General features: G+C 33.2%; 1 protein-coding gene across 3 annotated transcripts in view; it reads right to left on the minus strand.

The window, feature by feature from the left end:
- Positions 1-24,699, minus strand: part of LIN7A (lin-7 homolog A, crumbs cell polarity complex component) — a 184,948-nt gene that overhangs the window by 371 nt on the left and 159,878 nt on the right. The window contains exons 5-6 of one of the 3 annotated variants that reach the window (XM_074270866.1): positions 21,018-21,239; positions 1,051-1,133 (exon numbers count right to left, since the gene is read on the minus strand). In XM_074270866.1, coding sequence (XP_074126967.1) covers positions 21,018-21,239 — 222 coding nt within the window. In that variant the 3' untranslated portion in view covers positions 1,051-1,133. Of the gene's footprint in view, positions 1-1,050; positions 1,134-20,597; positions 21,240-24,699 lie in introns of those variants that run through there. The other 2 variants (XM_074270863.1, XM_074270862.1) reach the window with 2 other exon arrangements.

Raw genomic sequence — 24,699 nt, forward strand, 5'->3', positions numbered from 1 at the left:
AATGGGGAATGAGAGACAGAATGCTGCAAATAGCACTAGTTTGGAAACCTGAAAACATGAAACATTTAGACTCTGTTTTAACTCAAATGGATTCAAGAAATACTAAATGCCTTCAAAAAATACTAAAAGGACTATGGTAGGAAATACTAAGTCAGAAATTAAAAGTATGCATAGCCCTCAAAGGGATGACAATACATTTAGGGACAAAGCATATAAAGGAATGAATTTAGGAAAATTTGAGGATGGAAAGGGCACTAGTGACTAGGAGGAATCAGGGAGGATTTTCTTAGATGACATAAATTGAAGATTGAAGGAAGAAACAAATTATAATAGCTACGGTTTCGTATAAAATCAAATTTTCTGCTTTTCTTTGTACAAGGAAGTGATATTTGTTGGTATTTATTGGTAAATTCATAATAATAAAAAGCAATTAAAACATTACAACATTATCAATATTTTTTGCAAGTAGCTTACATAAATGAGAGAAATCTTTACAGGAAGTTGGTGAAGGGTTAAGACAGGAATATATCATAATGATCAGGTACCGTGTTAATGAAGTGGCATAATGAGGTGGTTTTAACAGCTTGTGGGACTCTGAGGTCTAGATATGGACCTTCTTTGAAGGAATGGGGCTTCAACTGCAGGGGAAATGGAAAGGTGCTATGAGGAAATCCAACATAATCTAACCTTATGGGCTGGCAATTGAGTCACTTACGCATGTTCTCAAGGTATTTGTTGCTAGGGATATGTGATACTCTATTTTCCAACTTCAAGAATTTATAAAGCTGCTTTCCATGCCTAGAATTCATTCTCATTTTACTTCCTGCTCTTAGATTACCTTGTTTCCTTCAGCACTAAGCTCACTTGCCACCTTCTTACTAAATCTTCTCTCCAGATGCTAGTGTCTTTATTTCCTCTAGTTAACTTTGCATTTATTTTGTATGTGTTTTAAATATGCTTGCATATTCACATATTACTTCCATTGATATAATATAAGCTCTTTGAAGGCAGGTACAATCTCATCTTTCTCTTTTTGTCATTATTGGTAACTAAAGTGCCTGTCACATAATAGTATTGCTGAATGATGAAGTAATTTCATTTCTGAGGGATTTGATCTTTGGATGATTCCACACCTGTAAAAGTCAATTGCACATGTCAAATCAAGTCAATTAGCATTTAATAAGCATATTAAAGACAGTGCCTGACACTGTACTAACTTGCTGACACTTGAAATATTACTAGAAAATAGAAATGTAAAGATCTAAAGATATGAATGTGTTTAAGCTCAATACAAGTTACTGTATGATACAACAGTGAGAAAAATTAATGAAATTGGATTTTAGTGGATTGTAAGCTTGGCACAAGTCAACTGTATGACTTAACAATGAGATGAAATTTCAGGTTACCTTAATATATAGAGGTTTGTGATGTTTGTAATGAAGTGAGTCTAACATTTAAAAAAGACATCTGATAAGATGCTGAGGGGGGTCTGAAGATTATGTCATATGAAGATTGGGTGAAACAAGTGGTGATGTTTTAACTTTTAATATCTTCTCAAAAGGTGCCTAGTATAATTAGTGTTGAAAGTTTCTCTACGCATTGTTAACAGAGTCTTAGCATGGTTTCCTAGTGGTTAAAAGCCAGAACATGGGTAGTGAGGATGCAAGTTAGAGCAGTTTATGAAGAATGAAAACCTGGTGCTTGGTTTGAAAACTATGGAAGCAGAGAAAGTAGCTAGTAGGTATGTCAATGTAAACATAAATTCACCTGAGATCTTAGATTTACAGGTAGAAGTGATCTTAGAGGTCATATATCCTAATTTCCTCCTTCTCCCTCAGATAACTAAATGACTTGCCTGAATTTACACAAGGCAGTAAGCAGCAGAGACAAGAAGTGAACTCAATACCTTTTCACCCAGTGTTAAAATTGAAGAAGTCTTTAGAGTTCTGCTGCAATTGAATTGGGGATGGGAGCTGTAGCTGAATTATAGGTATCCAGGCAGGATAAGGGTACATTTAGGACTTCCACTCATAGATATCCCAGAGGACTTAGGAAACAGCATAGCCATAACCAAATATTAAGATAGCATGCAGAAATAAGCAGACCTGCTGTATGCTCATGTGGAGAAAATAATTGAAGGCCAAGTCCTAATGATAGTTCCCAGAAAGCCTTTTGGGGATCAGAATTCTGAAGTTCTAGCAGATGTAGATATTTCTTGTCACAATTGTTTGCTCCTAACTGTCTTTGAATAAAAAGAGAGAATATCCAGGCATGGGGTGAGTGAATTCAATAAAACAATAACAAAAACATCAATTTATATGAAGAGTTCACTCTATGCCAAACACAACAGACACAAATGCAATGTCAAAACAGTTGCTACTTTCAAAGAAACAGCATGGAAAGGATAACAGTAGTTAAAAGTAAGTTTTTGGACAAGTGGGCAGGCAATACGGATTTAAGAAGCACTTAACTATATGTTAAATACTGGGTATTTAACAGGTTAGAATTACAAGCAAAAAGATAGACAACCCCTGCCCTCAAGGAGATTATAATTAATGCAGGAGGAGGAGACAGCACATAAGTGGGGACTGGAAAGTTAGAGCAAAGAGAGGAAGAAGGAATAAAGGAGGAAAAAAATACTTTTCTGAGTTTATGGTAACTTCAAAGAGTCAAAAGTGCAGAGGTTTGGTCTAAGTCACAAATAACAGTAACGACTGATTGAATTTGAGAGAAACATGTGGGGTGATCCATGTAAGCCTGAACTTAAAAGGGACACAATCACTGTTTTAGTATTTTATGGGCTTTCAAATGAAGTTAAATTGACTTTATCTTCTTGGCCCTGGTGAAAAGTAGTAGGAACCATGGATATGAGCTAAAAAGCAAGCAAAAAACCAAAAAACCCAACAGCCCTAAAACCACAAACAAACCAAAATTTCATTTTGATATGAGGGTAAAAATCAATTTTTTAACAATTGAAGCTAGCCAAGATCTAATTTTTTTTCCTCTCACTAGATTGGACTTTCTTAGGGATCCTATACAAGAGATCCCTATTCAGGTATAGAAACCTCTGTAGTCCCTTCCAATTTAGACATTCTGAGGATTTTTTTATTTTTTCTTGTTTTTATAGTCTGTGAAGAAGACAAAAATGCCATTGAGGAATTTTCCTCTGGTTAATGTTTTCAAATGTACATTGGATGCATTGATGCTTAATTGGAATTTTCTTTGCACAAGAGAATTTTAAAAAGCATTGGGTGATCTTTCATCCTTTGCCTTTCTAAATAAATCCAAAGTGACCTTCAAATAAGAGATTTTATGCCTAAAGTTTTTCCTTTCCTGGGATTCATGAATCACTTGTGAATATTCATGTGTGATTGGTGTACAAATTATAAACACTTTAGAATGGTGCTTATTGATTGTTGACAGTATGGTGAATGTGGACTGGAAAGAAATGATGTTTCACTTCAGCATTGGCATTAATCATAGTCCTCTGAGAAACTATTAAGAAACTAATTATTGATGTTTGCCATAGAGTGAAAGTATGTTAAAGTTACAACTAAGTAGTTACCAGCCTAAAATGGCAAAAAATTTAGCTGATGCCATCCTTACTAATTGATGATGCTAATTCTGGCACTGACGTTTGTATATGGCATATTATATGTAAGGTTGAAAGGATACAACAGTAATTCCTACCTCCTGCCCCATAGCACAGATTCTGCTCAGATTTTTGGCTGTAGCTGCTGATGGAAGAACTTGATGCTATTTGGAATTCAGTGTTTTCTCATAATCAGCTTGACTTACCATGTGCTACCTAATCCAAATCTAACTGAGTACCCTAACCTTCATCTCCCACAAGACTCCAACTATATCTTACTATTTGGAGTTTTTTAAAAAGTCTAAATATGCATAGGTGCATTATTAAACTAAATAAAATGAAACTTGACTTTCTGTCTCTTTCTGTCTTTGTCTCTATGTATATGTGTGTGTGTCCTTATACTATTGCTATTAGATAGGTAGGTGATGAGAATATATTTAAAAAGCTGATGTTTGGGAAGGAAGGATGAGGAAGCAAAAGAGAGGCAGCAGATAGAAAAGGGGGAGGATGGGCTCCTAAGGTCACTCTCATTATAGAGAGGAAGAAACTTAGACCTAGGTAGGTAATCGATGTGATTTGATCAAGGGCCAATTAGAGGTAAACAAGCATTAGAGGTAATATTGAACCTATGTGTTTTAATTCCAGGGCTAATCTTCCATTGTACTATACTATAAGATAAATAGGGAAGAAAGGGGGAACTTCTACAAAGGTCTAACACCAAGTCATTATGAAGTAGTGTTATATATGGAAAAGGAGATCTTGAGGATGGCCAGGATATTGATGAGGCTAAAAAGAGAGATTTAGGCTAGGACATTAGGGGATCAAAGTAGCTAGGAAGGTGATCTTTAATACCAAGAACAACTAGGGATGGTTGGGCTACAGAAGATCCAAGTTGGTAGAAGAGGCTGGGAAATGTCCAAAGTACTTAGGTTTTGGAAGGTTTTTATGAGGAAGAGAGATAAAATTATATGCTGGGCCTCAGAAAGTATTCCTGGGAGCAATGGTGATTTCTGTTCACTTGTCTATCTATCTATCTATTACTAGCCAGTTATCTATTTGTCTATATCTTTCTATCTACATACATACTTTCTAACAATTAGAGACATACAAAAACTGGAAAGTGATGCTCCCTCCTACCCATGAGGATTTTCATATACAGATAGTATAATATATAATTTTCAGGTATAATTTTCATTAATTTTGCATATATTTTGTATTTACGTACATATTTAATCCCTATCTGTTTTCCTCCCACTCCCTAGAACATAAACTCTTTAATGGTTTCTATATATTTTTCCTATATTAAGCCAACCACAAAGCCTTTCATATTGTAGATGATTGGTAAACAATACTTGTTGGATTGAACTGGATTAATGAAAATATAAAAGGTAGTTTCTATGAGAACCGAGGTCTTTGGCTCTCTCTCTCTCTCTCTCTCTCTCTCTCTCTCTCTCTCTGTCTCTGTCTCTCTCTCTCTCTCTCTCTCTCCCCTCAACTGAGCCTCAGAAATCATAGCTATAAGCTGTAAGAGGCCTCAAAGACCATCTGGTTGAGATTGAGTATAACTATGAACCTAAATGAGTATATTTTGTTTTGAAATTATAGCAACAATTCTATACAGAGTACCTGAAGAAACATCTTTTACTTCTTTTTTCTTTGTCAACAGAAATTTCTTTGTTCCAGTTAATTTTCTTTATTCTGTTTGACAAGCTCTGGCAAGGGGTTTGCTGGACACAAAGCTCTCTGTAATTTATAATTCATTCAAGTTTGGAAAATCAGCCCTCTAAGATGAGGACATTTAACTCAATATAAGTCAGATAATTTGCCAAAGGACAGAAATGTAATAAGCATCAAAGTTAGGATTTGCCTCCTTGGATTCCAGGACTAATATTCTCTCCATTCTACCTGATTGTCTCTCTAGAGTGTTATCAAAATAGCAGTCATGACAGTCACAGCTATATCTTCCACATTCTTTTGGCTTACTGGATCTCTATTTTTTTTTAATCATGACTTTCAGGAAGTCCAATAACTCTTACATTGTCTTTCCTAGATCTATTTTCTGGGTCAGTTGTTTTTCCAATGAATTATTTTACGTTTTCTTCTATTTTTTTCATTTTTTGTTTTGTTTTGACTGATTCTTAAAGTCTCATTGCATCATTTATTTCCATTTGTTTGATTCTAATTTTTAGTGAATTATTTTCTTCACTTAGCTTTTTTATCTCCTTTTGCCTTTGGTCAACTGAACTTTTAAATGAGGTGTTTTGTTCATTGGATTTTTTTTCCATTTCACAAATTCTGTTTTTCAAGGAGTTGTTTTTTTTCCCATTTCATCAAATTTACTTTGTAAAGTTATATGCTTTTTCCATTTCATCAAATCTATGTTGTAAGGAGTTATATGATTTTTCCATTTCACTAAATCTATTTGTAAGAAGTTTTTTCAGATAATTTCTGCGTTTCCTTTTCCAAACTCTCTTGCAAAGTTCTCATTTCATTTCCCCATTTTTCTTCTAATTTTTAAAATCTTTATTGAATTCTTCCAAGTGAGCCTTGTGAGATAGGGACCAACTCATATCATCCTTTAGGGCTTCTTCTGGAGATGATTTGCTTTTAGGATCCTCAGGGTTTAAGTTCTGTTCTTCTCTTTCTCCATAAAAGCTATGGTCACAGCTCTTTTTGGTTTTTTGCTCATTTTTTAAAGGTTGAAGTCAAAAGGGAGATTGTTCCAAGCTTCCTTTACAAATGACAGTAGCTTTAGGCTGCCCTAGACTAAGGCTGCTGACTTCCTCCCTATGCTGGGTGGGCCTGGCTAGATCCTGCATTACTCTGGGATTCAGGGGCTCACTATCTTTTGCATTTGCATTGTATGTCTCACAGCTAATCAGTTGATCCACCAGGACAGAGTAGCCGGCACTGCTGTATGTTGGCTAAGAGCCTTCCAGTAAATTCCCCAGCAAGTGGACACCCACTGCCCTGGGTTCTTGCACTGTGCCTGTGTTCCCCTCTTAGTTCCCCCTTGTTCCCCTCTCTAAGGAGGGACCTTTTCTGAAGTTCTTCCAAAACATCTTCTGCTGGAAATGTTACATTCTAAATATTTGTGGGAACTGTCACTCCAAAACCAGTTCAGAGATTTGATCTGGTTTTGATCTGAGGTACACCAAGAGAAGCTCAAATAAAGACCTGTCTATTCTCCACCAACTTGGTTCTGCTCTTGGGTCTCTGGCTTTTCTTGCATACTCTGTTGAGTATCTCTCATAAACATCATCAGTATCACTTAATCCTTGGCTACTCTATCTGTGGTCACTACAATGTGCCCTTGCCTAAGTTTTTAACCCATGTTAATATCCTATTTCCTCCTATCCTGTCTAGATTTCTCTCCAGTGATTTTTCTCTCCTTTGCATCTTTAATTTCTTCTACTCTATCAGTTCTTCATCTGCCAATAACATGCTCAAGCCCTCTCTTTGACCTTTTTACTCCATCCAGCTGCTTTCCCAATCTCCTGTTTCCCTTCTCTGACAAACAGATTGAAAAAAATGTTTATACTTTGGGACTATGATGACCAGCAAAAGAGTTAAGGGTCCATTAGTAAAAACTTGCCTAACCCTCCCTTATGATCTCCTTCTTGCAATTAATTTTTCATACAAGCTGTGGAATATTCTTAGCTATATATAGATTTTATCCATATCATTCCTTTGCTAAAATATCTGTTGTAGTTACCTAATGCTTTCCAAGTCAATCATAAATTCCTTAACTAAGCATTTAAGATCCTCTACTATTACATATATTTTACAATCAGAATGTTTTCCTCTGTCATCTCAAGAGTGCCTTGTGCTCTACCTATACTGTTATCTGTGTCAGACCACTTTCCCTACCTTTGCCTATTTGATGTCTTCTTCTCTTTGAAATTTCAGTTTATTTGCCATGTCCTTTATGAAGTCTGTCTGATCTCATTATCAATGAAGATCCATTTGGACCTCACACAACACTTATTGGAAGGCAACCTTTTAAAGTATTTATGTGATGTTGGGCATTATGATTATCTGTCTTTGTTCCTTTATAATCACCGTACTGTAAATTCCAGGATCAGTGTGTCTTATCTATTTTTTTTTAAATTTCCCCAGCTATTAGCATAATGATCTATACCAAAGGTGTCAAAATCCTGCCCTTCTCCAAGTATGGCCTAAGACATAAGACAGATTAAAATAAAATTAATAAATGTTTCACAGAATAAATAAAAATACAGTACAACATAAAGTAAATTTGTTGTTTTCTAAGTCAATATACTTCTTTATTCCAATCTGATACCACTACTCTAGAATTCTCTGATATAAAATCTTCATTTTTGGAGATTCTGAGGAAAGGAGGATCAGATTATTTTTTTTTTCTTTGAAGAAATTTTAAATATGAAAGTATATAGTACAGTAAGTCTCTGAGGAATATTTGTTTCCACCCTCACACTGCATTATTAGTTATTCTTTAAAGGCTTAAACACCCACAGATAAGGTAAAAATAGACATGGTTACATATTTGGAGTGTAGAAACTCTAGTCCACTTAAAAGAGAACAAATCCAAATCTAATATGCATTTTATAGATCAGCTTCTATTTTCTATGAGATTTATCCCTCTGAAAATAAAATGATATTGAATGTTTTCCCCAAAGCAGTAAGGCAAAGATGAATTCAAATCTTTTCTCAGAAGCAACATTCATCTGAATTAGAAGTAGAACGAATCTCATTTAAACATTTTAAATCCAATCAATTAAATATTAAATTAATAAGTTCCACCATAAAATTTTTACTGGATTCTGTGTCACATCCACAAATAGATTCATGTTTTATTCTTTTTTTTTTTGGAGGGGACCTCATGAAATGATCAAACTGGAAGGAATATTAAAAGGTATGTAGTCCAGCCATCTCATATATACATGAAGAAAGAGTAATGTGTCTTGTCCAGACTTACACAAGTAGTGATAGAGAACAGATTTTAACCCTAGGTACTCAAACTCAAGACAGTGAGTGATCTTTCCAACATAAAGAATCTAGAGATACCACCTCCAACAGATCAATCAACCAGTTAGTATATATGAAGCATAGTTGTAGGTCTTGGGCATACAAGAATTAAAAAATGAAATATTAAAGTACCTCCTCAATGAAACTTATACCATATACTCTATTTTGTCAAGGAGAAATATACATTTCCAAACACATTCAAATATATTTATATCATAGAGGCAGTGTCTTAGAATAAGGAAAATCTACTTTCAAGCTCTGCTCCATGATATAGTAGCTATGAGACCCAACTTGGCAAATTACAAACTCTAAACAATTCTCTGAGTCCATAAATTACTGAGAAGTTAATTAATTAAATTGGTAGGAGTTTTAATATCAGGAATTCTCAATGCCCATGAAATCAGTTTTATGGGTGGTTCTCCCTTCTATGCTCCAAAGACCCATAACCAACATAAGAAAAATGTGTGTGTGTGTGTGTGTGTATTGTACAGATACCTTTTGCTTGAAAAAGTGGGTTAACGTAATGGGATAACAATAGGATCTGAGAACATGCAATATTTAAATGTATTAACAAGAAGGGAATTGAATTGAAATTAAGTATACAAGGCAACAAATCTTTAGGGCCATACTAGGCACTTTTAGATGCTGAAATATGACTATAATTTTTTAAATTACTAGGTAGATCGTTGCATTTTGTATAAGGCACAAGGCTCTCCAAATCTTCAGAGTAAAAACATTAGGGGAACAGAAGGAATTAGTAATCATGTGCCAGTGAGTTCAAGTGGAAGTGACCATAGCAATCATAGCTACCTAAAGCCTAGGGCAGCAGTAACCTTGGCAGCCTAAGCCAGGTGTGGGAATCCCCACTGTGAAAGGAAGGGGCTCATTGTGGCAGATGATTTGATGAAGCTCCTCTACAAAAATTGCTAAATATTAAAGAATGTCTTCATACCATGCCTCAGAAAGGGATGTAGTGGCTCTTATCAAAATGGCAAATGGTAATGCTAAAGCATCCTTTGAGACCTGCTTTTCTATTTACTTTTGTACTTGTAACAGACCAGAAAGCAAACTTGGACTTTGAAAAAATAAAAGTATCATTTGCTACTACAACACATACCAAGTAGTCTGATTACCATTGGTGGTAAGTTTCATAGTAAGCAGCAATGCTAATATTGGACTGATTGTCAGCCTAGAAAAGGAAATTGTTCCACTGTTTGAAGAGTTAAGACAGGTTGTAGAAAGTTCTTAACCTGATTGTGGTTTGACCCTGGTCATATTATAATCTCAGTAAGTCCAGCAATCTTGATTTCATCAAGAAATATGATTCCACATGGTCAGAAAAGATGATTTTCCCCCCAATTTATTTTATTTATTATTTTTAAATAAATGGACTACTGTGTTGGGTATTAGGCTCAATTCTTCTATAGCATGATTTCTGGGGAAACCACTAAAATGGTTCAGTGTCAATCACAGTTCCTATGGTGTTTAACTCAGCTACCAATGAAAAAAAACTAAGGTTATCCAGTGGATCAGAATCAAAATGTTCCCAAGATCCACATGAGCTACAAGCTTCCCTGTTGTGTACAGTACATACAGACTTGCAGGAAATAGACCCTACTCTGTATATGCTATTTCTTTATTGTGAATAATAGAAAACTTATTTTTGTGAGTGCCATGTTATATGTCTGCACTGAGAGGAAGATATCCTTAAACAGGAGCAATAAACCAGTAAAATCACTGACTACCTCTTAATATTATTATGAGATGGAGATTTAAGAAAGCATTACTCAATGTGTTTTTCTTTAAAGTCTTGTCTAAAAAGAAGTTTGTTGCTTTTGATTTATTTTTTACATTCAGCTATCAATAGCCAATGAGTATTGTGATGTTTGTTTCTTTGTACAATTTAAGTGTGAAAATCAATATCAAAGTTTTTGTTTGTAAGACTTACAGGAATACTGCAATGCAACAGTTCTTTTTTCCCCTTTTCCTAAATAAGGGTCTAAATAAAATAGTATTTTGTATTTTGTAAAAGTATAGCTTGACTACTTAGTCATAGCATTGAGGAGGGGCAGGGCAGGAGGTGAATGAGGCCTTCATTTAAGAAGACTGAAAGGAACTTTTCATGGGATAATGGCTGAGGCAGATATCTGACTGGTCTAGATAAGAGGTGGTGAGAATCCAAACCAGGATGGTTGTGGGGTGACTAGAAAAATGAAGGTGCCCACTATGGTAAAGTATAGCAACCCTGTGGTATACGCAGGGATAGAGGATCAGATCAGGTTATGAGAGCCTGAGAGGGACTGTTCAGATATAGAAAGATAGCCAGCGTAGAGAGTAGCATCATAAAACTGAGGCAGATACTTGATCAAGTATCCAAAAGACATCTAGACTGAGGGGTGTCTCAGAGGCTGAGAGAGCTGGTTCATAACTCCTAACACCTTCAAAGATTGAGATGAGACCCTTCCTACTGACTAGTAGCTTGTACATTTTCCCACAAAGCTTCCCACATATGATGTTATAATGCAAAGGAGTGAATGCAGAATAAAGTACCAAACAATGACTTCTTAGGTCAAGGGAATTCTTCATGTTAACATGAGTTGGAGAAAGGAAAGGATGTCAAAATGGAGACCAGGGGTGAGAAAAAGGGAAGTCTATTTCTAACCAGAGGAGAAAATAGAAAAGGTATGAAAAGAGCAAAGAAAAGAACAAATATAGGGAACAATCTTCTCTTTAAGAAATCTGGGATCACTTTATGCTGTAATGAAAAAGTGGAACTGGACTTTATAAATTACTTAACTAAAGTAGCCAGTGTTGATTTAGGGGAAATAGTTTGCTGTACCTACTATAATTGCATTTTGTGTCATGATGGAATTCTATCTTTTGGATACTTGTAAAAAAGTACATATACTGTTTCATCTTTGCTATTTTTGATTCTACATAATGGGAAAATATGCCCTTTCATATTTTAAAATAGGATGCATGTAATTATGTTTGTATATACATATAAATGATTAAATATGTATAGATAGTCAATGTAATTTAAGCTTTAATAAATTTAAATTGCTCTTTAGATTTTTGAGATGTCCTGTAAACCGACATACATACACATTTACAAACAAGTAACAAACATAGCATTTAATGAATACCAATTATTCTGAAGGTGCTGTATGGTGTAGTGGAACCACCAGAGTTAAAATCAGGTTCAAATTCTGTCTCAGACATGTAACTTTGTAACCTTGGACAAATCACAACTTTGCTTTCCAAGTAGTTGTAACAATCAAATCAGATAATGTATATAACATTGTAAACTTTCAAGAACTAAATAAACACCAGTTATTGTGTTAATATCAAAAAAAAATTAGGATCCCTTTTAATAATTTAAATGTCAATTGATTTTGGGAAATTTTGAAAAAGTGCAGAAAAATAAAAATCCCTTATGTTTCATACAGTACTTTATTGCTGCAAATAACTTTTAAAATTGTTAAGTAAAAGATTATTACAAAAAGAAAGCTCCCAATCAGAATAATAAATTAAACTGTGAATCTGTTACATATAGCATGTTTCTCTTAGTATACACTGAATATAATAGTAGTAACATTGTCTTGTTTGTACATGTCCTCCTCTGAACTCTCTTCTGGGCTCATCTGTGTATTTCTAACTAGTTAATTGTTGCTTGTTTTCTTATTGTCCTACTCTGACTTCTTTACTCCTCCCCACCTTCTTAAAAAACACAGTTTAGCAAACACAATTCGAGTTGTAATGGTTCTATATGGAAATGTTTGTCTCCTTTTGCACCTAGAGTCTATCACCTATCCTGAAATAAGTAAAAGCGCACTTCATCATAATTCTCCTCTAGAGCATGATTGGTTATATATACTGAAGAGAGTACATAATTATCTTATTGTTTAAGGAAAAAACTTACTTTTTTATATAATCAAAATTGTTTTGTGTCTTGCATATTTCTCTCACTCTTGCTTTAGTCAAAAACTCTTCACTTATTCATAATTGTAAAAAATATTTCTCCTTGTCTCTTTGTCTACTCTAATTTGTTTGTGATAAGACTATTTTATATCTACTTCATATATTCATTCATTTGAGAATTGTTATACATGGTGTGAAATGTCAACCTAAACTCACTTTATGTCGACTAATTTCTAATTTTCTCAGCAATTTTTGCACAAATAGTGACCTCATACCAGTGATTGGCTTCCTTTGTCTTACCATGCTACTATATTTGATTGCTTCCAGGTCTTAGGTATGTAATCTTTTTTACTGATAAACATTTATATTTTAATTAATACCAAATTGTTTTGATGATATTTTGAATTCTGGTACTGATAATTTCCTTCCTTGTCACTTACTTTTTTTCCATTTTTTCTTCAAGTTTCTTGAATTTTTGTTCCCTTAAAGTAAATTTTGTTATTATTTCAAGTTCTGGAAAGCAATCCTTTGGTAGTATGATTAATATGACAATGAAACTATAAGTTAATTTAGATAATCTCATTTTTATTGGATTATCAAGTCCAAAATAATAAACAATTAATGCCACTCCAATTATTTAGGACTGTCTTTATTTTTTGTAATGGATGCTTTGTAGTTCCATTTATATAACTCCTGTGTGTGTTTTTAGTAGATGGATTCTCCCACAACCACAACATGCAAGAAACAAAACAAAAGAAAAACCCAACAATAGTTGCATTCCTTTATTATCTTTCAATTGTGATCCAATCAATTTCTTTTCCTTCTTTGTTGCTAAGGCAAATGTTTCTAGAAATATATCAGATAATAGTAGTGACAATAGATATCCATTCTTTACCCGGAATCTTGTTAGAAATATCCCTGGTGATTCTCTATTATAAATATTAACCTTTGGTTTTATATAGACACTAACATGTGAAGGAATAGCTGATTTATTTTCTTTTAAATTACTTTAATACAAGGGAGAAGTATATATAGCCAAATAACTTTTTTTGTCTATATTGATGCAATCATATGATTTTATAATGTTAAATATGAATATTTTCTATTATGTTGATAATTTCCTTAATATTGAACTAATCCTGCATGTTTCATATAAATTCAACCTAATGCATAATTTATATATGATTTGATATGCTATATAAATGATTTATTAATATTTCATTTGATATTTATTTATCAGATATGACTTCTTGTTCTATTTATATGACACCTCATGATGGTTATTTCAGAACCAAATCCATCTTACAGCAAGAATTTAGCAAGATACTATCTTTCCTTGTTTTTAAAAATAATGCTTATAAATTGAGGAAATTTAATAGTATTTGTAATTCTATCTGATCCTTCCTTTTACCCATGTTGGGGATTCATTCATATATTGTTTTTAATTCCTTTTTTCCTATGCTTGGGTTATTTCAATTCTTTATTTCATGCTCTGTTAACCATAGTATTTTATACTTTTATACATATTTATCCTCTTTATTTAAAACATCATCTTTATTGGCATATAACCATGTAAAATATCTTTATTTCTTTTTCATTTGCTGTTATTTCTTTTTAATTTTAATTAATTTGACAATTTTATTTTTATTTGTTTTGGGGGGCTGACATCAGATTTTAAAATGATCTGTTTTATTAATTTTTCCTAAAATTCAGATCCATAAGAATTTTAATTTTGTTTAGTTTTTTTCCTCTTTTTGTTTACTACTTATTTTATTAGTAGTCTCAAGTCATTTCTTTAAATTTTAAATATTTTAGATTATTTTGGGGGTTATAATTATTTTGCAGTGTGATCAGTAAAGAATTATTTAATATTTCTCTTTTCTGTATTTGTGAGTTTTTTAATGCTTAATAACATGGTCACTTTATGTAAAGGTGAGATTTACAGTTAAGAAGAGGTATAACCCTAATCACTAGAAAACTATCATCTAGCTATTGAAAATTCTATACAAATCTTTAATTTCTTCTATTTTTCTATTTACTTCTAGCTTTAAAGGGGGCACATTAAAGTAACCAAATATTATAATTTTGCTGTCCTTTCATGGTATCATAAATTTACAATTTAAAGACCCTTTAAGGTCATAGAGTTTAATACTCCAATTTTACAGATAAAAAAAGTAAGGAACAAAGAGGTTCTTAGAGATAGGTAAAATTTGAACCCAACTTTTCATAACTCTGAATCCTATAGCTTATGCACTAATGCTTTTAATTTGATTAACATTTAAGAGTTCAGATGATATGCATTCATCACATGTATTTTAACAGTGGAAGTCATTTTATTTTCTTTGATGCTTTTTAAGCCAAATATAGGTTTTGTTATCTTTTTTACCACCCGCTTCATTTTTGCCTTGTGTAAGAGAATGATTTCGCAATATTTCTTTATTTTTAAAAATTACCTGAAACATAATAAATTCTAGGCCAACCCCTTATTTTAACTCTGTGAACCTTTATGTTTTAAGTACTTTTCTTATAAAAAACATCATGTTGAATTCTTTTTCAAATCCATTCTTTTCCTTTTTTTTGGTTGAATTCATCCCATTCATATTCACTCATGATTGTAAGTCTATTTTCCTATCACCATATATAATAATAATAACTAGCACTTATATATTTTAATATTGCAAAATTACTTGATCCTCACAACAACTCTATGAAGTACATCCTATTATTTACCCCTATTTTGCATATAAAGAAAATGAATTTGAGAGTGGTCAAGTAACTTGTCAAGTATCACACAGCTAGTGACTTTCAAAGGTCAGATATAAACTCTGGTCTTTTCTGATTCCAAGTACTGCACTCTTACCCACTTCACTACCTAACTACCCAATAGTTGGTTATATTTTTCCTCTATCTCTTTGCATACATGGAGAAAGAAAAAGAAGAAAATTGTATAAGCCCTAGTAATCTATAACAAAAGTTGTCTTTTCTTTCTCCTCACCCCTTTTTCTCTTTCTCATCGTAGACCCTAACTATTGATTATTATACGTTTTCCTTTTTTTACATTATCCTTCCTGCCCCCCACTCTCTACCCCATGATTAATTTTTTGAAATTAAGGTTTATTTTGGTTATGATCATTTCTTCCTGTCTCTGCTTTCCTTGTGAACCCCTTTCTCCTATTTCCCTTTTCTCCATCCATTTCCCTGTAAATTTACACCAACATTTTGAGTATGTTTGTTTTAAATTTATGATTATTTGTTTCAGATAAAAGTTAGGTGATTATTTTTCCCATATTTGTATTCTTTTTAAAATTCAATTAATTTAATTTAAGCATAATGGTAAATTTATTCCCTATCTTCTATAATTCCTCTTAAAACCAACAAAATAGAACAAAACCATACTGAGGCCCAAAGATTGTCTTGCTTATTGATCCTTCATAGGGAAATGTGTTTATTCTATTCTTAATACTATGTAAGAACTATTTCATCGTATCCAAACGTTCAAATGGGGTTGTCCTTCTAGGTTTCTCTTGACTCTTATGTTTACATTTCAATTTTTCCTCTTAACGCTTTTTTTTCCCACCATTAAAAGTTCTTTATTCCATTAAAGGGCATATTTTTTCCTCCCATAATTGTAACTATTTTGCATAACAAGTTTTGACATTAACAAGCTTTTTTCTTTTGCCTTCTACATCATTATATTCCAAGATTTTTTTTCTTGTAGTAAGTTTCTGCCAAGTTTTGGTTGATCCTGATTAGTTACTTGGTATTTAAACTATTTTTGGCATTTGCATCTTTGACTTAAAAACCTTAGGTTTTGTTTATCACCTTAGTGAAGGTTTAGAATTTCAGGGGAGAAATTGATTCCTTTTATTTTTACTTTGACTTTCATTACCAATATGTCAGTTTTATTTGATCACTTCTTAAAATGTAATATTCAAGTTTTTTGGGTTTTTTTTAGTTTGACCATAGTTTTCTAGGAGTTTGAACATTTTAAAATGATCTCTCCTCTACTAATACAGTACAGTAGATATAACATTGGCCTTGGAATCAAGAAAACCTGGATTTTAAGTCTCACCTCTAACAGTTCCTAACTTTGTGATCACAGATAATCTATTTAAGTTGTCCATACATGGGTTTCCTCTTCTATAAAAAAGAATACATTGAACTAGATAGGCTCCAAGTTACTTTTAACTCTCCATCTATGATCCAATCAATGAGAATATAACTTCCAATTTTCTTCAGTTTTTCTTATCATGTCATTTTGTTCTGGCTTTACTTCTTAGATGTTTCTTCATTATATTCAGTATTTTCTTCTGTTTACTCATATTTTTAGTTCCATGTCTCAGTATAGGTTTCTATGTTTGGGCCAGACTACACCAGGTTGTTAAACAATTATATAAGTCTTCTCTATAATTTGAATGCTGTTGCTGTCACTGCCAATCTGATTGGAGTGAACCTCTGAATTAATCCATCTTCATTTTCTAGTGGCTCAATGCTCATCTCTAACTCTCTTTTCACAATTTATAATCAGGAGTTGATCAGTCCTTTGTAGTGTTGATAACAGACTCCAGTGGATTGATGAACATTAAATTGATCTTGAGCATCTTTTGGCATTGGTGCCTAAACATTAAATTCACTCTTTCTCCAGTTGTGGCTATCAATTCCACCCTTGTCTTCCTATGCAGTGATTCATTCTAATCGGTTCTGTCTCTGCTCTGCAGGCCACAGACAAAAAGTGGCTTCAACCACCCAAATGTTGGAGCTGGCTTTATTAAAATCTTGGTTTGCCTAGTCTCTGTTTTTTAACCAAATTTGTTTGGAGTATCTGGGCTATTGGATATTTGGGCTACCTCCCTGCCTCTCACCCCCTTTGCTAATTTCTGATGTTACTTAGAGAGCTGTTTTCCCTAACACAAATCCCTTGCCACCCTCAGCTGCCTAGAGGTGGTAGCTGATAGATTGGATAGAGCCTGGGACTTCAATCAGGAAGACTTCAATTCAAAGTTGTCTCAAACACTTACTAGCTGTGAAGTGAGGGAAGCAAGATGATGAGATGGTGGTAGCATAAGTCTAGTAGCATAAGTCTATAATGAAAAAGGGTATGATTGGAGGGATGTGACAGTAGATGCTGAGAAGGTGCAATTCATTGTGAGTGATTGAGGATAAAAATTCAAGTATAAAACATAGAAAATTAGGTGGACCCCAGGAGTGATCTAAATCTGACCCATGCCTCAATTAAATCTCCATTTTTAACATATGCAACAAGTAGTCATCTAGTCTCTGTTTCTAACTAAGGGAGACCTATTCCCTAAAACCAAGATTGATTTATGGATTCTGGGGAAAACAAGCCTTGAGGTTCAAAATGTAGACACATTGTTGGCAGACAGTAGAGACTATTGTATTCTAGCACCTGACTCACAGGACAATTCTAACATCTAGGCACAGTGATGAAAGAATACCAACACTCTACATGACTAGCAGCTCTGAATTCCATTATTCTTGAAATGGACAAAACAAAGAGCTATGAAAATATGGATTGAAGGAAATATGGACTGAGCAAATCAGAGCACTGGTGTGAATAGATTCATAAGAGTAGCAAACTTCGGACTTTATTTTTATTTATTTATTTTTTTTAAGAAATAGATTTTTATTTATATATTTTGATTTTACCTCACCTAAATTTCCTATGTCCCTCTATTTTTCTCTTCCCCCCCCCACTAAAGAACCATAATTTATAAGAAAAGTTTAAAAAGAAACAAGAGAAAGAGAAAAATATTCAGCAAAACTAAATAAAATGTCAAAAAAAATTCTGATGCTATAGACAATGTCTCACATCTGTGAACCTATCAATCCCTCAAATATATGTACTTCTGCAAAAGGTGGAGGGTATATATTATATCTCTTCTTTGGAGTCATATAGCTTTGCAATTTGGTAACATTCATTTTCCATTGTTTTATGGTTATATTTGACAGTTACATTTAATGTTTACATTGTTGTAATCATTATACATATTGCTTTCTTGCAACTATTTATGTCACTTTTCATCAGCTCACGGAATTCTTTACATGCTTTTCTATGTACATTATTTTTTTAAAAATCTTACTGAATAATAGTATTCCATTTTATTCATATATCATAATTTGCTTCATCATCTTCCAAATACATGGACATTTACTCTGTTTACTTTGCTCCCACAAAAAGTATTGCTAAAAGCATTATTTTAGTTCTGAGAAATGTTAAAATATCTGGAAAGCCATTCGATAAACTGTCATTGGATATTTAAATAGTTTTAAATTTAATTTGAGCATGGACCTTTTTATTAAAAAATAAAATCAAATTTTTCAGAAAAAAAAGTATTGCTAAAAAATTTAGTCTATATGGAGCCTTTATTTTTTATTAGTAATCTCCCTAGGGGTATAAGCCTAGTAATAGAATTTCTGGGCCAGATGGTATAAACATATTAACCACTTTTATTTTGCTTTCCAAAAAAGGTTGTACCAATTGACAAGAGCTCAGACATGCAATCCCAACCTCCTGATTCTCAGATTTATCAAATGGTATAAAATTAGTATGACGATGATAAAATTGTGGTTTGGCTAAAGCAGTCACTATCTTTTAAAAAGAAATATTTGGATTAAATAATTTCTAAATGTGACATCATGTTTAAATAAAGAATGGGTAGCAGAGAAATAATTATCATAAAGGGGCAGTGCTTGGGAAAATGTTAACTGGTTTCACATGTCATCATAAAATACCAAATAAAGATAAATATATTATGACAGCAATATGTGTGTGTGTGTGTGTGTGTGTGTGTGTATAGCCATGTGTTTCATTCTGGCAATATGAGAACACTCTTTACTATTACCCTATCTCATATGATGTTTTTGAAAAAGTACATTAAAATAAGATTTAAAAATTTCTTGGAGAAGTGAACTACTTATGGAACTTTCTAACCTTAGGATTTACTGAGTCTTTATTTTCTAAAATGGAAACAATGGAACTACCAGATGACTTACTCACTTTTTGCACAGATTCTCACAAAATGTTGGATTTTAAATTTCTTCAACATAGAATGGAAACTCAATATGAATCATTTTCCTCTTTTCTCCCTTCTTTTCCATTTCTTTTCTTTCCCTTTTCTTTTTTCTTTTCTTCCCTTCCTTTTCCCTTTCCTCTTTCTTTCCCTCTCCTCTCTTCTTCTCTTCCTCTTCCTTTCCTTTTCTTTTTTTCTCTTTCTTCCTTCTAGAAACTGTTTCCCAAGGGATTTATAAAAAGGATTTGTAATACAGCCTATATGGATCAGATACAGAATTTTAGCTCAGGTTTTCCTGATTCAAGGCTAATGAGCACTCTATTCGAAATTATAAGATCTGGGTTCAAGTTCCATTACTATTATATTCTATGTGATCTAGAAAAACTCACTCAGTATCTCTGGCCTCCTTTTCAGTTTTTAAATGAAAAGATAGTCAGCATGAACCTTCTGGCTGTCAATATATTCTTACCCCTTAGGCCACAATGACTTTAATATTTTTTTTAAGGCAGAATCATTTTAGGACCCATTAAAATAGGATTCAGCTCTAAGTGACATAGAAGTCAGAGCGCTAAACTGAATTCAAATCTTGACTCAGAAACTAGCTATGAGATCTTGGGCAGTTAATAAACTCTCTCTGAGCCTTAGATTTTTTGTTTTTAAAGTGGGGATGATAATAACACTCCCTTTGCTGGATTGTTACAAGGATCAAGTGAGATTACCTATGTCAAATGCTTTGTAAAAACTCAAAAATTTATATAAATGCTAATTGTCATTATTTTTCTTCTATAGCCAAAGAACACAATGAGGTGGTGCCACAGCATTGACTCTGAAGGTACTATTAGGAGTTGTCATTGTATTTTTTTCCTCGCTGAAGCACTACTTTAGCAAGGATACACAGATAGCCTCTTAGAACAATGCTTCTCCTAATCCTCTCTTTTATGGACCTATTGGTGTCCCCTTTTCTGACCCCATCAAGGTGAGAGGGTTTTTGACTTATTTTTGAGTTATGTTTCCTACTCCATAGAATGTTCATTCCTCAAGAGATGGTTTCTTTTTTTGTTTTTTCTATCCTGGGTACCTGAAAAGCACTGTTTGGTCTTGAAGTCAGTATGATGTTTCCCCAACATTTCCTGGCTCTGTTGCCAAGTCTTTAGGCAATTTTCTAAGGTCATCAGTTGAAATAGTCTAATTTGCCAACTAGATGAAGTTTCCTCCCCGTGGATTTCTCACTATCAATAAAAACCAGATACAGAGCTTAAATGCTTATTGAATGAAGCAATTTTAAAAATGTTATAGACTAATGTTCTATCAGAAGGTAGCACACGCATGTTGAGAGATGAGCTGAATGCACAAATAAACAAACAAATGTTCATTTACTTAAGTGAGAATTTTCCCCTTCTAACCATGCAGTTTATTATCCTGCACCAGAAGTCCTTCTTTGCCTAGGAAGCCAAGATGGTGCTCACCTAGGACATGTGGTTTTGCTGTGTCTGCTGCTGCTGCTGTTGTTGCTGTTGCTGCTGAATCAGCAGCTGCTGTTGCTGTCGGCGCCTAGCAGTCCGGAGCTTCTCAAAGCGAGCCTCCATCTCTTCTAGCACTTTGGGTGTGTAGCGGACCACCAGTTTGACACTTTCCTTAGCTGCTTTGAGCAGTTCCACCGCCTTCTCGTGATGTTCCCCTTCCACACTCTGTTGGGACACAGTGAACAGAACCAGTGGACATGTTACTAATGGGTCCTCCCATTCTCCCTTCATCATTTATCCTTGACTGCTGGGGGTTTGGTTTTTGAAGTCCCAAAGCTTTAAGGCCTACATGGTATTTTATTTTTGAAAAATCTTGATAAACTGAACTTTGTCTGGTGCATCTTTAATAATATACATCCTATTTACTAACATACCCAAACCTACATAAACCATAAAGTTTTAAACAGGTATGAGTAGCTGAGTTTTAAATAGATGAGTCCTCCTCCAATTCAATAAGGTCCCTCCTTGCTTCTGCCTCTTAGAGTTCTTAGCTTCTTTCAAAATGCAGTTTAAAGCCATTCCCAAGACAAAAAAGGTCATGTTTGAGTTTCACTTACAGCCTCCCTTCCCAATATTACTTTACCTATTCCTTTCATTTACAAACCCCTCAATACTAGTGCCTTCTCTCTGATGATTATTTCATACTACATTCTACACATATTCATACTACACATATTTTGTTTCTACAAAGTTATATGAATGGGTCTCCCACATTTAAACTGTGAACTACTTGAGAATAAGGACTGTCTTTGGCACAGTGTAGGACACAATAGGCACACAATAAATGTTTGCTGACTGACTTAATGACTGATTTCTCCTGTGTTTCTCATCTATAAAATAAGGGTTAGCATCTATTTCTTTTTTTAAGAAAAAGAGATTAAATAATTTACTCCTGACACTCTGACGTGGACAGATGGAAAAACCAAACAGAAGCAAACAAGCAAAAAGCCAACTAAACATATGGTTACATATGTATTGTGGCTCAATTATTTTTCAGTCATGACCCCATTTGGGGTTTTCTCGATCAAGAGTGTTTTGACATTTCCTTCTCCAGCTCATTTTACAAAGAAGAAAGTTGTGACAAAACAGGATTAAGTAACTTGTCCAGGATCACCCATACTAAATATCTGAGGCTGGATTTGAACTCATAAATGATTCTTCCTGACTCCAAAAGGACATCCACTTCATCCATTGTGCCACCTAACTGTAACATACCTACATACATGCTCACATACACACATATATAAAAAGTTGTAATTATAGATTAAACATATGCTCATGTTTAATCTGAGTGTTGTTATTAATTACATATATAATATCAATGTCATATAAACATGTATACATGCATGTGTAATTGTATATATACACATATTTCTAGAGCAGTTTGCTATCAGTAGATTAGCTATTTTATTATTATTTTTAATATTAACAACTTGGTATTCTGACCTTGATAAATATCAACAGATATTAGCATTTTAACATACAGAAAACAAAAATAAGTATTATATATATTTTAAGTATATAATATATCCAACATTCCAAAGCTCTCTCACCTGTATGTTGCCTTCTAGACCTCCTTCTTTTCCTTTCTGTGTCCCACTTTTAAAAACACTTCACTGATATCATCCTTTACTTTTTCCTTTATTATCTTATTAATCATATTATTATAAACTGATTAACTTAACACTTTATTGTTATCTTAGCTGAGAAAATGGGGAAACTATAATTATTTTAAACAGATATAGTTGAAATAGTCTAATTTGCTATAGCTCATCTTTTTTTACATAATCTCCCACACTGCTTCACTGTCAAAACCCAATCAATTTTTAAAAGATTGGACAAATAATATTTTACATCATCAATTTTTTCCATTCCTATATCAAACTGATCTAATACTATCATTCAATTTATGTGCAAGGGTTTAGAATATAGAATTCTTTTTTCTGCAGGATCTAGTCAATCATTTAAACTATGGATCTATCTAATATCTATTTTGTTCTTCTCTCCCCCTTGTTTTAGTTTTTATTTCAGTGCTTTAGGTAGATGATGGGCTGAAGTCACTCATTTACTAAATAAACATTTATTAAATACCTACTTCATTCATTGTATTTTATTTAATGAGTATGAAAGATATGGAAACTAAGGACCGATTCTATGTTCAGCATATTTAGGGATTTTTTTTTGGTCATTTGGCAGTAATTATGTAATTTTTATTAAAAGTTACAATGATTTGTTCTTACCCACCTCCCAATGGCCATTTTAAATGTTTATAGCTTACATTTGACTTCAGAGAGCAAAATAAGTGAGCCCACTCATGGGAGTAATGTCTATGACCTCTTTTTGGCTTTACCCTCTACAATAATATTAATTAATTGGTTTGGAAATACCAAGTGAGCCTCATAAATCTGGTAATTTTCTTTAAATATTATTTACACATATCCATATCTCATATCCTTTAACTAAAACATGAGCTCATTGAAGACAAGAAGTATGTCTGATAATATTTATTATTTTATATTATTTTTGTATTTCCAGTGTCAATATAGCACACTGTAGCATGAAATCAATAATGGGCTTTTTGAGTTTGAATATGACACCAATGCACTTGCAAATGAATACATAATCTTAGTACAGAGACACTTGACTAAGTATGGATAATTCAATTTGACAATTATTTAATTATCACCTACTACATTCAATATAATTTGTTAGCAGCAAATGATCTGTCCTGCTTTTAGACCTGCCCCAATCAGTTGCCAAGCCTTTCAGTAACTACTTCGTAATACCATTATAGTTGTGGCTCATCCTCCTACTAACTATAAATTCCATAAAGACAAGTCTTGTTCAAAAATTTGGAAAAACAAATTCTCTCTCCCAGTTCCTAGCAAATAAGTTTAACTACATTAGATATTTATAGTAAAAAGAGTTTTTTCACTGAATAACCAAGTGAGTGACTAAAGAAAATTGGAAGTAGAATACATGTAAAGAAGGTACGCTGACTTAGCTATTTTCAGAAACACAATGATCTAAGAAAATTCTGAAGGCCTTGTGATGACAAATGCTGTCTCAAAATTGATCAAATCTGAATGCAGAGAAAAGCATACTTTTCTTGTTTTGTTGTTCCTTTTTTTGAGGGGAATAGATTTGTGTTTTCTTTTTTAACATGACTATATGGAAATATGTTTCACAGAACTATACATAAAATATATCACATTGTTTGCTGTCTCAATGAGGAGGTAAAGAAAGGAGAAACTCTGAAACAAAATTTTATAAAAAAAGAATGTTAAAATTGTTTACATATAATTGTAAAAAGTATTTTTGAAAGGCAGCTTGAGATTTACAGAGATCCTTATTCTCTAAAATGTGTTAAGTTTTATTCAAGACAGTAATAGGGAAATTAAGAAGAAGGATTTTTTTGGGAGAAAAAAGATAATGAGCTCTGTTTTGAACAAATTGAGTTTGAAATGCCAGTAGAACATTCAAATTAAAAATGTCCAACAGACTGGGCAACAGGGAACTAGAGCTCAGGACAGAAACCAGGGGTAGATATATAAATCTATGAATCATCTGCCTACAAAAGATGATTAAATTCATAGAAGAAGATCAGATCACCAAGTGAGATAAT

This window comes from Sminthopsis crassicaudata, chromosome 5 (genome assembly GCF_048593235.1).
Source record: "Sminthopsis crassicaudata isolate SCR6 chromosome 5, ASM4859323v1, whole genome shotgun sequence".
Classification (NCBI taxonomy): domain Eukaryota; kingdom Metazoa; phylum Chordata; class Mammalia; order Dasyuromorphia; family Dasyuridae; genus Sminthopsis; species Sminthopsis crassicaudata.